At 39.9% G+C, this 17,246-nt stretch overlaps 3 protein-coding genes across 3 annotated transcripts in view; 1 reads left to right on the top strand and 2 right to left on the bottom strand.

The window, feature by feature from the left end:
- Window positions 1-1,722: 1,722 nt before the first annotated feature.
- Window positions 1,723-4,071, top strand: LOC139739710 (uncharacterized). Its single transcript, XM_071650323.1, has 2 exons — window positions 1,723-1,827; window positions 2,947-4,071. The coding sequence occupies exons 1-2, from the start codon at window positions 1,795-1,797 to the stop codon at window positions 4,069-4,071; spliced, it is 1,158 nt and encodes a 385-aa protein (XP_071506424.1). The 5' UTR covers window positions 1,723-1,794.
- A 5,952-nt stretch (window positions 4,072-10,023) lies between these two features.
- LOC139738237 (adrenocorticotropic hormone receptor-like) lies at window positions 10,024-13,050 on the bottom strand. The gene has a single exon (XM_071648895.1). It carries the CDS (start codon window positions 12,987-12,989, stop codon window positions 11,613-11,615), a length of 1,377 nt encoding a protein of 458 aa, XP_071504996.1. The 5' UTR covers window positions 12,990-13,050; the 3' UTR covers window positions 10,024-11,612.
- The window catches only part of LOC139739699 (endoplasmic reticulum membrane-associated RNA degradation protein-like), a 149,201-nt gene continuing 144,996 nt past the window's right edge, over window positions 13,042-17,246 (bottom strand). The window contains exon 17 of the mRNA XM_071650313.1: window positions 13,042-13,082. Coding sequence (XP_071506414.1) covers window positions 13,042-13,082 — 41 coding nt within the window. The remainder of the gene's footprint in view (window positions 13,083-17,246) is intronic.

The following is a 17,246-nucleotide window of genomic DNA, read 5'->3' as shown; positions in this document are numbered from 1 at the left end:
CGGAAGGCGTCGAGAGAAGAAGAAGAAGCTGGGTCCTCTTGGAGGCTGTTCCAGTCCTTACAGGTCCTTGGTCCTTTGCCAGGCTTTAGTGGCAGGGCCCCTGCCCGGTGTTATGAATGGATGTGTAATGCGCAAAGGCCTACCCGGTAGCGTGTTTTTTTTAGACGGCACAGATTGGGGAAACTAAAAATCTATCGGGGACCCTATCCCTAAACCTAACCCTAATCCTAATCCTAACCTTAACCATCAAACCCTAACCCTAACCCTAACCCCAACCCTAACCCTAACCCCAACCCTAACCCTAACCCCGTCGCGGGGCGCTGTAACACAGTAACAGCCCTTTACGGTACGTATTTGTCCGTATGGGGTCGCTGCTGCGGTTACCCTAACCCTAACCATAACCATAACCATAACCAAAAGCCCTAACCCAACGTTTTTCCCATAGGTTTAACACGCGCCATGCCCCAATCTGTGCCGTCTTTAAAAAAAACGCTACCCGGTAGGCCTACCCCGGTAGTCCAACTTTCAGGTCCAGGGTAAAAAAAAATAAAAAAAAAAAATACTTTGATAACTGCCATCGGGTCTGTTGCACTGACAACATTTCTTCAGAAACTGTAGTGAACGCACACTGCGGCTGCGACACATGACACCGAGCCAAATTTAACTTCAGTAAATTTATAAACCATGTCCATGCTAACTGTGAATTTAGACCTAGATCTAGAATATATCGCAGACCTAGAAATTCATTCCCGGTACTGATTGATGATATTGAGGATCATGATATGACAACTGCAGAGACTCCAACTCTCCCGTTTTCGACGGGAGATCTCCCTCCGAAAACCCATTTTTGCAAAGTCTCCCGTTCTCCCGTTTGAGATTTATTTTCTCCCGCCCTGGCTCTGTGTCTCCCGTTGGAAAGGATTTCTTACTTATTGCTATTGTATGTTGAAAAAAATAAGCCTTAGATAGCACCAGAGAGCATCTAGAACCCTAGGAATTTCGCTCTTCGCACACATCAACTTGGAGTCTCCCGTTTGCTAGGGGTTTCAGGCGGGAGAATCTCCAGATCAGAAGGTGCTTTGGGTTGGAGTCTCTGCAACTGTTTTTATACAACACCTATTTAGAATGTAGCTATCTGATTGGTCGATTGCCCGTCACATGACATTTAGGGAAACTTTCTATTGCACGCTCTGGCTGTCTCAGCCATGCAATTTTGGTTCGACCAAAATGTTCTATTGCACGCGCTCTGATGTCACAATAAACAAACATGTGCCGCGTGCACTCAACAATTACAAGCGCATACTTTTGTCACTCATTTTATAAACAACTTCGTTTCACATGTACGTACGTACGTGTACGTACATTTGTACACGTGTAGTGTTACTTATACAGTGACTGCAACCTTGAGGCTACTCATTCGTCTTTCACGGAAAATGGTTGCCATTTTTGTGCTAAATTCAAGAATCTGTGAGTACCAAATCTGTTGACGTTCGAGGTGTTGTATAAAACAAATAGTGTATGGTCTTTACTCGTGCAAAACCATTGCACTCGTGACCATTCACTATTTGTATACTATGTAATATCAAGTTTTATTTCTTAACTTGCCTAGCTATCTGCGATATCATACAAGAAAAACACCTGTTTCTTTTTACAATTTACATTGTGAATTATTCTCTTTATTTTTCTGAAGATGGGGTCACAGAACGGAACAAGCTTGGATGAAATGAAAAGGACTTCCGAGAAAGCCAGCCAGCAAGTTCTGACAGCATAAGTAAAGCTTAACCTGAAACCTCGATGATTATGGCTCATGAAAACATATCAGATAAGGTACTATAGCCAACCTCTGTGCAAGTGAGCAGTTCAGTTGTACCATATTGAAACATTGTGTGCAGATGGGTGAAGCCTTCATCTGTTAAACAGTTTAATAATCGGTCAACCACAAATTAAGTAGAAATGCCAAATTATTCTTCTTGCTCCCCAAATTTTGCTAATTTAACATGCAATTCAAAAACTGAAGAACAGGATTTATCAGAGCCCAGTCTTGTTGGTGTCATCAATGTCATTTAGAATCTTTAATCCACAAACATTTTTGTCAAGTGTTTTAAGCTTGTGGCGGAGTGTTCTGGTCCATTTCCTGAGATTTCCCCAAATCTTGGATATTTTCATAGACTCCAATTCAATTCAATTCAGATTTTATTAAATAAAAATCTGAAGACTAACCATATTTGGTTCACATCAAAACTGAAAAACAGACTGTATGTGCATAATAATACAAAAAACATTATCAACTCTTTCCAAAACAAAACAACACCCCCTACCCCCCCCCCAAAAAAAAACAAAACAAAACAAAACAAAAACAAAACAAGAGGCAGTTGGCAATACACTGTTATATTTCATAAGTAAACATAAAATTTATTGTATTGTAAACATTTTGAATGAAAGGAAACAACAATCCTGAAGTTGGCATTCCTGAATTACTGCACAAGAGGTTTTCTACTCACCTTTAGATAAAATGTATGCACTTTATCATACTTTATTCAAATTCCCCATGTTTCTAGGAGGCCTTTTATTTTTCAAAATAGCAACTTCTGTTAAATCCTACTACATCAACATGTACGCACTTCTGTCCAAGATACTTGATTTGACCTTCTATTACTGTACAGGCAGTAACTTAACATGAGGCGATTGTTTTGATAATACAACGTATTGAGTTTAGTCAAGCTGGGAATAAGATGTGCCATTATGTGCACATTCATGCATATAATGCCAGAGACATGCAAAAATTACAGTCTTTAATAATCAATATGAAGGATACTACAGTGTATTATTATCATATCAAACGAGTCAATGTGTATTCCTTGACGTAAGGCAGCAGTATGCAGTTACATATTCATCCTGTTCTTGTTCATGTTTTTGTTTTTGTTTGTGTTTTTTTTTTTTGTCCAGGCTGAAGGGTTTGAGTGCTCCTTGTGCCAGACCAGATTCACCTTCCGAACAAACCTGAACCGCCACAACAGAAACATTCACAAGAGAGGCACAGCAAGAGGGCGGGCTTCGTGCAGTTTTCCAGGATGCACTGCAAAGTTCTATCACCAGACAAAGCTGCTGTCTCACTTTGAAACAGCACATGGACAGATCACAGAGAAGATGGACATTTCCTTCCCAACGGCAGAGAAATTCCTTGCTTGGAAGACTCAGGAGGAGAAGGAGAATTTCGTCCTGTTCACAAAGCAGCGAGGCGACATTGATCACCTCTCCGTGGTCCATCAGCACTACATCTGCCAGAGAGATGGCAGTGCACGCAGCCATACAGCCAAGAACAAAATGGCCAGGAAAACAGACAGAAGACCCAGGAAGGGTGTCGTGAAGACAAACCTAGTCTGCCCCGCCCGAATGCTTGTCCGGAGGTGCAAGAAGTCGGGGAGGGTCGATGTCGCGTACTACAAATCCCACTCCCACGCCGTATCCCCAGATGACGCCGTGCACCATCCCTTGCCGGATGGAGTTCGGAAGGAGATTAGGGACAAGCTGAAGTCGGGAGTGTCGGTCGAACACATCCATGAGGAGTACCAGTGTAGGGCGTGCGAGACACAAGATGCCCGCCTGCGGCGCATCAACAGAAGCCAAATTCGTGCCATCCAGAGACGGCTGGAAAAAAAGGAAAAACTAGCCAGACGAGCTGACCTTCCCACTCCACATGAGTCTCGACCACAGTCAGTGGTCATTGAAGCGCTGCATGTCATGGACAACAGCAGCAGCAGCGGGATTGATCAGGGATCCAGCAAGGTTGCTCCTGCGATGACCGCCACCCAAGATACCACGCCGGTAGGTGGTGGTACCAACTTCACGTCGGAGATGCTGTGCCCTCAGCCGCTATCCCGCAGTGATGTGGCACACATCGATTACGCTCGTGAACTTCAAAGGATGCTCCAGGAAATCCTGATGATGATGGAGCAAGCCCACGTTCGAGATTCAGTGCTTCCACATATTATCAGCAATATGGAGGAGATGCTAGCTCTATGCAAACAGAAGGCAAACCCTAGTGGCATCATTTGCAACTTTAAAGTATGACAGTTATGTGACATGTGATCATGCTGAAAATTTTGAATACAAATTGTCATTTGCCTGTGTTCATTTGTTTCTTTGCTCTTTCAACTCCTGTGAAGAGATCAAGTTGACAACATACACTTTTTCTTTCTTTTTTTTTTTCATTCAAAGAGATCAGGTTGACAAAGTACACTTTGCATTCTGTTTGGATTTTTTTTTTTTGTTGTTGCTGGAAAAATACTCTCAGATGCAGCAAAATGTGTTGGATTCCCAAGCAGAAATTTTATTTGCAGGAGTAATGTCATAGCATGTGTTAAACAAGAGCAACTGACCACATAACATTTGTGTGGAAAGGAAAATAACTTATTAAGTGTACTAGTTTTTAGTACCCTCCGAAAGTTTGGTGCATGCAATGTTACTAACTTCGAATCTTCTTGACATACATATTTTTACCATAATCCTGCTCAATTTTTTATTTTATTTTATTTTTTTTTTTGTCTTGTGCTGGCACATCCTCAGAGAAAGAGAAAGTTGATTCTTCTGAACCCACCTCAGAACTATCATGTTAAGGTCTATCCCGATGTAAATCTGCAACACAGATTCGGATGTGTTTGCAAGGTACATTAAGCCTACAAAACCAAGAAGCATATTGCAAGATTTATACAAGGTACCATGCTTTATGAACCATTTTGGGCTAAACCACTTTCTCATAAAAGGGAAATTCCCCTTTCATGCTTGTGACTATAGAGGGCGCAGTCCAAGTTTGAGAGATGAGTCCATGGGGTATTCTTGGTAAGTCAGCTAACATCATTGATTTCCTTATAAGTCTCCTTTATGTCTTACAACCCCACTGCCATGAATTCATATCAAGAGGGACTCTGCTTGCTGTGAGGAGCATTACTGTTCTCTAAATATTCTTGCCTGTAGCCATTAGTTGAATAACTTCCATTTCGAACAAAAAGGCTGAAACTTCTTTTTTTTTTTTCTTTTTTTTACAAGCCAACCCTAGGAGAAGAAACAGACTTTTAGTGTACCTTCATACTGAGCTGTCTTGGCTTTTCTGTTGCAAAACGTGTATCTACCAATGGAATTTACTGTATTCTATTGCAAATATGAAGCAAACAGGGCTGAAAAATGTAGAGAAAATTCAATGTATTTTCATTTTTCAAGCATAACAAAAGACCACATGATGTACCCCTTTCAGAAAGTAGGGGGAATAGTCAGTAACAAGTCAGTGGAACATGTGATTTTCACGAAAAGTGATTGTGTGTATATTCTCTTTTTATCATTGTCGTGCAGTGACATCATGAACTGTCTTTAAAAATTTGTAACCTTTGAACAGATTGCCTGATTTTCCTCAAACTTCAGTGATGTGTTGTACTAATATTGCTGCATTCACTCAATCCACAAATATAGCCTTGTATAATTCCCAGTTATATTCAGAATGCTGTGAGCATCTCTTGCTGAACATTAAATTCCAGGGTAGATGATCAGATACTTCTTCAATCTTGAAATCCTTCAATCATCCAAGATGACAGTCCAGTTATTCTATTCCTAGATTTCCTAGATCTTTTACCATTTAGTTGGTTGATATTGAAGTCATAGCATACATGTAGTTGCACACAGCTTCTTATTGTTGGAAATTTGATCAAGCAACTGATAAATGCATGATTATATTTTATTTATTTTTGTTCTCTTATAGATGGTGATACTGTGTGAAGAGATAAAGAGATGTGATGACATTAAACTATGCATATTGAAGGTGAATACCAAGTAATTCTGTTTCAGTATTGTTTACATTGAAGGAACCTATAGAAATTTTTGTCTGTGTTTTTGTTTTTGTTTGTGCATTTGTGTGTGCATGTGTGTGTGTGTGTGTGGGGGGGGGGGGGGGAGGCGGGGAGGGTTGCTTGCATTGTGTGGAAGTGTTGGGTATTTATTGTTTGGACACGTTGCATAGTTGCCATGTCTTCCTTGTTGACATGAAAAAGGCCAATGCTTGAACTTTGTCATTTATCACTCATTCACTTTCCCAATTTTATTTTATTGGAGCCATCAGTCCACTTGAATCTTTCTTCGTGCATGTGAGATGGTATCATCCTGTGACCATGATGACTACTGTAAAACAAGGAATGTTTGTGTAAATTTTAAAGGGGCTGTACAGTACTGGTTGAGGTGAGGATTCAGGTTTATAACTTTTTTTTTGGTGAGATAGTGAGGGAATGCTTATGAAATATGAAAGAGCATGTAATTTCAAGAAGGAGTCCATGTTAATTTGATGAAAATTGGTCTTGAAATGGCTGAGATATCCAAAAAGAGTGATCCTAATAAAAGTGGCATGCCACAACTTTTATTAGGATTTCCTTGTTTTACCTTGTCTTTATGATATCTCAGTCATTTCAAAATTGGTTTTCATCAAATAAACTTTTGATTCCCCTTAGAATTGTATCCTCTTTAACATTTCACAGAGTGGTTCTAAATATCTCGCAAAACGTAACAAGCTGAATCCTCACCTCAACCAATATTGTACAGTCCCTTTAAATTTTGTGAATTTCACGGGGGCCAAGATTTGCAAAATTAAAATGCGCTCAAAAGTTCTCTACTCCAGTATATGCTTTGAATGCCAGTGACAATTTGCCAAAAATTTAATGCTGTGAAAATATCTTGATTTACAGTACCATGATGTTCCTGTAAGACAAACTGTTAATGGTCATTGTATTATATAGCGTTGGTATCTTTGTTGCTTTTGTTTGACTTTTCTAATCAAAACAATCACCTTTATAGGCATATTCTCCTTTGAAATTTGTATATCAATCAACTTTTGAAGAAAAAAAAAATCATAGAAAGTCTATCATGCTACTAGTTTACAGTAGAACTTATTTTCCAGTTATACTCAAATTATTTTAGAATCAGATAGATTTCACCTCCCTGGTCTGAATACCACTCTGGCATGCTGAAAAGTATGCGACTGCTAACTGTTAACATTGTCAAGTTTGTATGTTTGTTGTTTGCTTGTTTTGCTTAAGGCTCCTGAGTAGGGTATACACCTCTAAAATCCCACTGAGAATATCCTGCACGACACTGCCGCAATATCAAATAGCGCTCTACTGTATTGGTGAATGCTGCCCTCTATTGTTCAGAATACATCACAGGAATGACTTGATGCATCAGAAGGGAATCTGTTTTTTTAGAATGTATGTGTAGTAAAGAATATAACTGTATGGATGCAAGGGAAGTTGTATTCAGAAAACCCACAAACATGTCAGTTCAATCTCAGATATCTAGTAGCAGTATTATGTTCCTCTGAGGTAGTGCCTATTCTCTTTGGTAATTGTCATCCATCCTTCAAAGTAATGGATTGAACAGAAATCCGTAGAAAGATAGCAATTTCTGTTGTATCCACATTCAAGCATTTTAAACAAACACTGTGCTACTCTTTGCTCTTAGCATTGTCTAGCAGACTGTCTTTGATCATGACTGTAGAGTGTTTAGGTTATGCTACCAGTACTAGAAATTTTGCTTTCTGTTTAAATTGTTCTCACTTTGTTTTCATGTGATGGCAAGAAGTTGGGATACAGATCAAAGTCGAAGGAAATTTGTTTTGCAGAGAATGTATAGTTATAGTGGTTTTCCTTTTAAACTATTTCTCTCAGTAAATAAGTTAGTATGCCCAGCCATAATAGTAGAAATCAAGCGTAGGATCTTATTTATGGAGAGATACACACTGTAGTAAAAAAAAAAAAAAAAAAAAAAAAAAAAACTCAGTGAAGATAAAAGCTGTTTAGGGTCAAAGTTCCGATTTGGAATTGAGTTTGATGGATACAGTGCATGTGTTTGACTCGTCTTCCCAAATTTCAGAATGTGGTCAGATTTAGACCATGGTCTAAATCTAGACCCTGTATTGGAATTCAGACCATTTACACATGTTTGATGTTCATATTTTAGCAGGTGTTACACAATGTAGAATGACAGTGTTTGTCATTGGTGTTTGGTGTTGAGGGTATATATAGTGCAATGTTTGGTGTAACTGGTACAGATAGTGCAATGTTTGGTGTTACATGTTGTTCCAGTATATCTAGTTCAACGTACTCCTGAAAGAACTCATCAATGAACGAACGTATCCCTCATGTCATACATGCCATATACAGCCCTTTATTACTCTGCCCTTCGTTTCATGGATGAATAAGGGTAGGATTGCAGTCAAATGCTGGTCAATGCCACAAAGAATGTATCCCTGATCATTTGTTGTTGTTGTTGTTATTGTACTGTTCCTGCTTCATGCAGATTTTTCTGGTACATTGAACTCTGCTAAGTGTGCTAAATTCAAGGCCCCACAAAATGTTTTGCCAATGATTGTTAATGCTTCCTTTTATAGCCCCAAATTATTAGTTTACTGCACATCCATTTGTAGATTAAGTACATCAAGGAGGTTACACACGCACACACACACACTGACACACACGCACACAAACAAACACATGCATTTGAACTCTTGTCTAAGCAATAGTGATTTCTCTTTTACAAGAAGTGTCGCAAGATAAATATTAGTAGCTTGATTATTAATTTCTGTCCTAATTCCTTCTTAAGACCATCATCCAAACAATTTTTTATCATACTCCAAGTTAGAAATTTCTAAAAGAGCTTAAACACATTCAAACACCTTCTCTTTTTTGTTTCTCTCTCTCTCTATCTTTCGCCGTCTCTATTGCACTATCATCGCAATCAAAAAATACAAATTCACAAAACAGTTGCTTCAAGAAAGAGTTGGGCATACCAGATCAGCTGTGCTTTTACCAATTTATTGACAAAATGTATTGACAAAAATACTCAGCAAATCAAGACGTAGGTGGTAAAGTGCAACCTGACTCTTACATGAGAACTCCTTTCTAGATCTCACCTCTCTCTCTCTCTCTCCCTCTCTCTCTCTCTCTCTGAACACACAAATTAGCCAAATCTCAACTATGCATCACTTGCACATACTTTAGTACATTTTCAATGAGTATGAGAGTCGTATCACAATAAATAAATAAGGACATTATACAATAGACATGCAAATGTATGCAGAAATATACATCTGTGCCCAAACCACTCCATGCCCATAAAAAAAAAACCTCACCAAGCAAAGCTCCCTCATAGGAAAAAAAAAAGAGTGAGATTGATAACGTGAGATATCTTTTAAAGATGGTCAAATTCTTAGAGGGAAAAAATGGTATTAGGGACTTCCTCTTAACTTGAGGAAAAAGGGACACAATCTATTCTATCCGATATAGTGGCTGACAAGATGATATGTAATTATTGGTCAATGATTTAGGAGCCGTCTCAGTTGAATGATAGAGATCTATTTTAAGCTTTCTATCACCTTGACACGGAAATGCCTTGTATGAAACAGGTGTGCCCAGTGCAGGTCCCCGTTATTAGTGTTAATATGATTAGCTAATAAGCTTACCTCGCACAGAATAGTGATCTTTTGACAATGCTCCCCCCCCCCCCTTCTCCCCCTCTCCCTCTCTCGCTATCATTCTATCTTGGTCATTGTCAAGTTCTATATTTGGCAAGGAGGTGAGCCTAAATTCTGGACTACCTTTCATTGCAGAATAAAAATCCAGCAGATCTTGGACTGCATCATAACTCACCTTGCCATCATAGCAATTAATCTATCTAAAGAATTTTATTAAAATTGAACCCAGGAGACAGGCAAGATATATTTAAATCAATATATCTCTTGGCTTGTACTGTGAAAATGTACCAAATGCTAATTGAAAGAACGAAAGACACACAAAAAAAGAAGGTAAAGCATTCTGGCACATTTGATTTTACAACAGAATCAAGGCAACACAATACGTTCTTTTGCAAAAATCCTTGATGGACATTAGCAATTTGTCTAAGACAAACAGATCAGATTCCTGAATCTCATTAATGTCACTTGAAACAAGGGAGGATTATGCTGCAAGCACATGAGCAAGAGAGCATAGATAACTGGAGAGATTAATTAGTCCTTTGCACATAGCCTATAAAAGGATTACATGGGTGTGAATCAAAAATACATGATCAGATTTGGGCCATGGGGATGGATGGATTTTAGATAAGAAATGACATGAATGTGCTTTGAAAAAATAATCACAGTGTTCCAAAGTTTAGTTTGACGAAATAATTATTGTATCTCATTCCGTAGCACACACACAAAAAAACATATCCACTGTACTCTGCCCAGTCAATGTAAAAATATGCCTTTCCTCTGCTCAGCTTCAAGTGTCATATTGCCATTCTTTTAATACCTAGAATTTTTTTTTTAAATAAAGAAGACAAATTTACATACCTAACATTAAATTTCATCCACAGCACGTTTTTGAAACTCTTTCGATAAGCTCTCACCACATTTGCATTCCAATATGCTTATACTTCAAATGTGGGTAGCATCCCATTTTCGCTACCCCAGTCGTTCTACACTGACTCCTAAGAATACTATTATGTGCTCCATTACCCTATTGAACAAATGCCAACAAAGTGAAATCAATGTTTTCCAATCAAAGTCACAAAGCACACATTAGAGATGGTGTATACTCAAAATGTATATGGACAAGGTGAAAACTATATCACAAAGAGACTCAACACTACTACTTTAGTAATGTTCTTTGGTGCACAAGAGAAGGTAACTTTCCTTGACGATTGCACAACAATATTCACACAATATAAATAGATGAAACATACACTAAAAAGTGAAAACTTGTGATGTGTGTATGATACTGAATTACATACAATGCACAACTCATAAAACATCTGAGGCTATGATGACTGGCAGTTAATGAGTGACTCTTCTTAATGTCAAGAATGTGCAAAGAGATTTTGTGATAAAACCTGATAAGAGCGTATTCCACTAGTTCATTGTGTCACAAAAACTTACAATTCTCAAGAAAGTCACCAGACCCATTCCTCGTGTCAGTTTTATAGATGGATGGTGCACAACTGCACAGTCTAAATTTTATACCATTCCACTACTGCGATATCATCATCATATTAAGGCATTTCAGTTTCCAATTCATAGAAAATCGATCATCAAGGATATTTTCCTACCTAAAATAGTACTCTGCAATCTGCTACACTAGAAAAAGATATCACAGTATCCTTTTCATCACTCTTCTGACATTCTTCACTGATGCAAAAATCTTATTTCCAAGTCAGACAAGTGGGGAAGTCCAAGTTCGCTAGATATGAACTAAATTTGATCACAGGAAGCTTCTTTTCCCCATTGGATATCAGATTGAAGGCAGATAACCTATTGCACATCGAAAATCTGATTACTTTCACATCATTTATCACCTCCATGAAATTGAAGAGTGCTTGTTATATCAAAAGCACAGGATTTCAAATGGAATGACTGGACAGAAGATGAGGTTGTGTTTGGTTGATTCGTTAAGACTGTGTTCACGCCATTAATTGCAAATTTGGTGTCGTGGTTTGCAATTCTGCAAAATAGCAGGGCTGCGATTTCAAATCAAAGCCCTCTCGAATCAAGATTGCTTGGATAAAGGGCTCTATGTCTCATGTCCAATCTAGTACAGACAAGTCTAGACTTCTTCCTTCACTTGGGCAGACTCTTGCTCAGTGGCCCTCTCGATGTCCTCGTCATTTTCGCGTCTGACGGACGCCTTGCTGTTGGCTACCGAGGTCTGCCTCGTCTCCACCTCCCCATTCTTGAAATCCTGCTGGTTGTTGTTCTTGAGCGCCATCTCCTGCTCGTAGAGCATCTGCAGGGTTTGCAGGTTGCCGCACAGGCTGTTCGTCCGGCTGAGGGCAACAGACATGCGCGAGTTCCTGCGCTCGCCCACCAGGTTTGAGCTGGACCGCGTCAGCGTCCTCTTGCAGGGCTTCCGGAAGCAGCGCAGCACCCTGCTAAAAGCCGCTCGAAAGTCCTGGTTGCGGTATGCATAGATCCAGGGATTGAGGCTGCTGTTTAGGAGGAGGAGGAGTCCGGAATAGTTGTGCATTGTCAAGAACTTTGCGCACTTTTCGCAGAAGACCTCAACCACCACCGAGGTCATGAATACACCCCAGGTGAAGGTAAAGACGCCCAATATGAGGGCCAGTGTCCTCCAGTACTTGTTACCTTTAAACATGTTGTAGTTCTTATTCAGTACACCTGGGAAGAGTGAAAACTGGACGGCGGATATGGCACGGGTGTGGTGCCTTGCGACAAGCATCACGCGACAGTAACAGAAGAACATGCACACCAGCGCGGGCAAGAAAATGGCAATGACTTGCGCCAGGGCAGTGTAGTTGTGGTAGAAGTTCAGAGTACACATCATGTTCATGCCCGACAGAGGGTAAAACCATCCCACGAGTGGAATAGCTGAAACAACAGTTACATACAGCCACACCATCAGGCAGATGGCAGCGATGCGGACTGCCGTCACTCGCGATGAGTACTTCAAGGGCTCCACCAGGGCGGAGTAGCGATCGTAGGCGATGATGCTGAGGTTCAGCACCGATACACCGCTGAGAAGAGACATGAGACAGTATGGCACGAGGCATAAAACATTCCCATCCTCCACATCACGCAGGAAGTTGATGGCAAACAGGAACGGCATCATGATTGCCAATCCTATGTCGGCCACGGCGAGATTCACCAAGATGTAGTTGGGCGGGATCTGCAGTCTCTTGAACTTGGCCACAGACACGATGATGAGGATGTTGCCGATGAATGTGATGGTCATGAGGAGGAAGATGATGGCCAGCGCAATGTACGCCTGGGCGCTCCATGTGGCTTCCATCCCTTCCTCAAGAGACGGGAACGCGCTTGCCAGATCCTGGGTGGCATTGGCATTGGTGCCGTGATGACCGAGGTCTGCGATGGATGTGGCCATGGGTTCCTGCGGCATGATGATTACAACCAGATTGTTCCCACTGAGGTTACCAGGCGACGAGGACAGCTGTAGATGCTTCATTGCGAGTCATTCCTTCCTGCGGTTTCAAGTGGGTAGTTCGGTCGGGACAAACTCAGCTTGGCTCGTTCAGCTGCAGCAGAGGAAGGGCAGGCCCTGCAAAGAGAGAAAGAAGTGAAAGTAGATCAATGCGTGTTCAGCTTGGTCAATCAACTCTTCTAGTTTCATCCTCTCTTCAATTCTTTCTTTTGAATTCAAATCATCACAAGGAAATACCATCAGGGAAGTAAAAGAGAAACAAAGACAGGGGGAATTACGCAGTGAATTGCAACAAAAAGCTGCATGTCACAGTCTGTGTGAATACGTACATTAGTCACTCATAACCCATGCAAATTATAAGTGACTGATACCTCAAGGAAACTATTTTATGTAAATTTTTCAAATCTTTCTCTTTCCCTTTCACATATGCCACAGCAGCTGAGAGGCATATGTCTTTAAACATTTGTCGGAACACAATGCATATTTTTACAGATCGGCACTGAGCAGACTGGGCCCTTTGCAGCCACTGTTGCCAATGTGTGTGATATTGTGTAGATTGGGAAAGACTGAACCCAGAGGAACTGCGGTGGTATTTTTAGGATGTCACTTTCAGAAGGCGATAAATCTGGCCTGAACTCTTTGCGGCTCAAAATACACATTCCCTGCCACTTCTTCCCTTTAGGGGAAATGGATTTGCTCATTCCTCAGGTTTGATGTGTGTAAGCTGAGAGCATGAGTCAGTCTCTATTTAGAGTGACAGGTTCCTCGCCACGAATTTACAAAGACGTGAATTTTCATGACGCAAATTTAGAAACAATTTATAGAGATGAGTGCCAAAAGAGCTCACAAGATTGTGCTGACGTGTAATGTTACATCTAAAAAAAATTGTGACATCAGTGAGCTAAGAATTTAAAAATGTGGCCCCTATAAAGAAATAAAATCAGCAATCAAACATGCTTTTCCTTTGCATCAGATAATATCATATTCTTATTTTCATTAGTTTTGATCTTATCTAACATTGCAATACTGTGCCTAAGCTGACTCATTCAAAGGGATTATGAACTACATGCCACAGCTCTGGACATTTCCGCTGGAAAACACACTTACATGATTACAATGAATGACCAAACATGATCAGTGATACGTGCATAACTGAGACAATGCAAACTGGCCTAGTCAAAACATACAGAACAACTGCAAAAGGCTTCCCTTCAAATGGGATCAGAATACTAGGGGAGGAGATGCGATCTCATATTCCCCAAATGATTACTAAACGGCTATGAGATAAGGAGTCTTTAGAAGAGATTGACAATGGAGATATAGTGGATGGAGAAGTTGAACGCACAGACAAGAGGACAAGAGGAGAAACTCACAAAAATCTAGAATGGAAATTAAAAAGTGGAGAAGCAAGATAAGGATAATGAGATAGATATATAGATAGGTACATAGATAGATAGATAGATAGATAGATAGACAGACAGATAGATAGATAGATAGATAGACAGATAGATAGATAGATAGATAGACAAATAGATAGATAGATAGATAGACAGAAAGATAGATGGATAGATAGATAGATAGATAGACAGATAGATAGATGGATGGATGGATTAAAAAGAAAGATACATAGATGGATGATAGAAAGAAAGAGATAAACATAGATACATAAAGCGATAAAACAGAGAAATGGGAAATTGAAGATGTGGGAGAGATTATGAAAACAAGGAGCACAGACATTGGTATCAAATGGATGGAAAGATAGATGGATGAATAGATAAAGGGATAGATAGATAGATGGATAAGTAGATAGATGGACATACAGATGGACAGACAGATGGGTCAATAGATATGATTGAATAGATAGAAAGAGAGAGAGAGAGGGAAAGAGAATTGGAATATCATGTATTCATGTAGAGCCAATGTTGGTAACTATCACCCTCCAAGCTTCTCTTTAAAAAAAAGCAAATTACAAGGACATAAAAAACAAACAAACAAACAAACACCTAATGATGCATACAAATATCACAGAGTGACCTCAAGAGTGTTTTAATTCCTCAGCCACACAGACTGGCTGCTCCGGTTCCCGGCAGCCCGAATGGCTCAGGCTCGGTTGGCGTTGCCAGAAAACGTGAGGTTAATTACACCTCAGTCATTGTACCTCAGACAATAGCGCGACCCTAATTGCCTTGATTTATAATTGAATGTGAAGCATGCCAACACGGCAAGAAACAATATGACAGTTTTCTGCGTGATTCAGGCACAGGTACATGAAGATCTTAATCAGAGCACTTATCATCTCTCTGTGGTAGTGAGCTGTTTCTATCATTATGTAGATCACACATACTATCAAAGCAACCGCAACAACTACAGAAATGTTGGTCTGCTTTTATCGGAAACATCGCATCTCAAATTCACACCATTTGTGTCACTGTGGTATGTACAATATTGTGCAAAGAAAAAAAATAGCAATATGGGTATTTCAGTGCCACAGCCTCATAATTGCATTGCCACTTTTGAGAGTTAATTACACCCTCACAATGACAAGGGCTTTGTTAGAGACATTTATCAAGATCTAGAGGACACATATTCAACATGGCTAATAAATGTCCTGCCCTGGTAATGGGCTGGGTTATGACCATGGCACGCTTTACTTTCTGGCTTGACGGACTGAAATAGCTCTGGTTATGTTTCTGAAGTATAGTTTCACTTTTGCTCCCATTGAGGAAGACGTACATACACCCCACCACACAACGAAGTGGGTGAAGTTCACTTTGGATATGCGCATGTGGCCATTTGTGGCTGTGTGAGTGTGTGTTGTGTGTGTTTGTTTGTTTGTTTGTGCTGGTTAGCTATGTGTCCACTTGTTTGGGCCTTCGCGACAATATGATTGTTTACATCACAGAGAGCAACGGCAATTATGAAATTGCTCAGATGAGGGATATGGTCAGGTGGCTATGAAAGAGCGTGGGCTGTGATGCGTGCAGAAAATGAGATTAATTTTTTGGGGGCAGCAGCAAAGTGGATATTTCTTAGAATTGTGAGGTATTCCCTTTGAAGATAAATCTAGATGACCAATGAACCAAATGATAACTTATTACGCAGGTAACAATTTAATTAAAATATAAAAAAGCAGTCGAAGAAATAATGCATATTTAATTCAATAAAGAAAAACATGTGACAGTACTCCTGTTTGCAGACAACAGAAATAAAGAAGGCATTCCACAAAACAATGTATAAACAATCATGAGTCAGAAACATACTTTGCGTATTATATTCCACAAGCAACAGGCTAATATGGAAAACTGTCGAATAGTGGTGTCTTATCACTGTTACACTATAACATTTCAGGCATGGACAGCAAGATTTAAAGTGAGAGAGAAAACAGAGAGAATATGGGATTTGCACAATAATCAGAAACGTAAACTGTATTTCCATGATTCCAAGTTGTCCTTGTATGTTTTCCAAGATGGAAAACATACAAGAATCAATTATCAAAGGTTTAAATGCTAACAGTGAAGGACTGTTTATAACTGAGCAAAACATATGGCTTCAGATATAACATGAGAAGAATGCATAGTATCATGAAAGCTCTGCTTGTCAAGTATTTATTGTTCTTCTGTGATGCCGAAACAGAAATTTGGTTTCTAGAGTAGTAGCATTTTCATTTTGATTTTAATTCATTTTTTCATTATTTTTCTTTCCTTCCTCATATGCACTGAACAGCAGACCAGAAATATAAGAAATTAGTTATGATATAATAATACATGACACATATATAAATAACCTTGCACAGATAAAATCAAGGGGGGAAAAGGAATGCCATTAAATGACATATGCCAATCTAAAATTTGAGAAGACCGAAACTTACCATAAATGGTCAATCCCTAAAAAATGGTATATTCCACAATGGCACCTCCGCACACTTAATAGTGAAAACTTTGCTAAATCCTCTCAAGAGATGTTTTCATGTCCAAAAGCAAAGCAGGCACTCTTTCCAATGATGGCAGTGGCACAACACACTGGACTAAAATCACAATTTTTGACCAGCTACTGCTCTGCAGAGCAAAACAATTCCAAAATACCTGGTCTCCCTAGAAAATATGTCCACTGCCTGCCTCACTCTGTGCTTTCTCCTTTATGAGGTAGACAACTGGCATTCCCAGCAGCCACAGTAAATCACTCGCATCTATGCCAGGCAGGCGAGCCGAGCAACACTCTGGGAGCGAGTAGTCATTGCTGATTGGTCGGCGCCTGCCAGCCAGCTCGGCTCTGGCTCCGCCT

The sequence above is a fragment of the Diadema antillarum genome, unplaced genomic scaffold (genome assembly GCF_040938485.1).
Source record: "Diadema antillarum isolate AM-2024a unplaced genomic scaffold, OU_Dant_1.0 scf00000029, whole genome shotgun sequence".
NCBI lineage: Eukaryota > Metazoa > Echinodermata > Echinoidea > Diadematoida > Diadematidae > Diadema > Diadema antillarum.
Note: the sequence above shows the minus strand (reverse complement) of the source record. Positions and strands in the feature narration are given on the sequence as shown.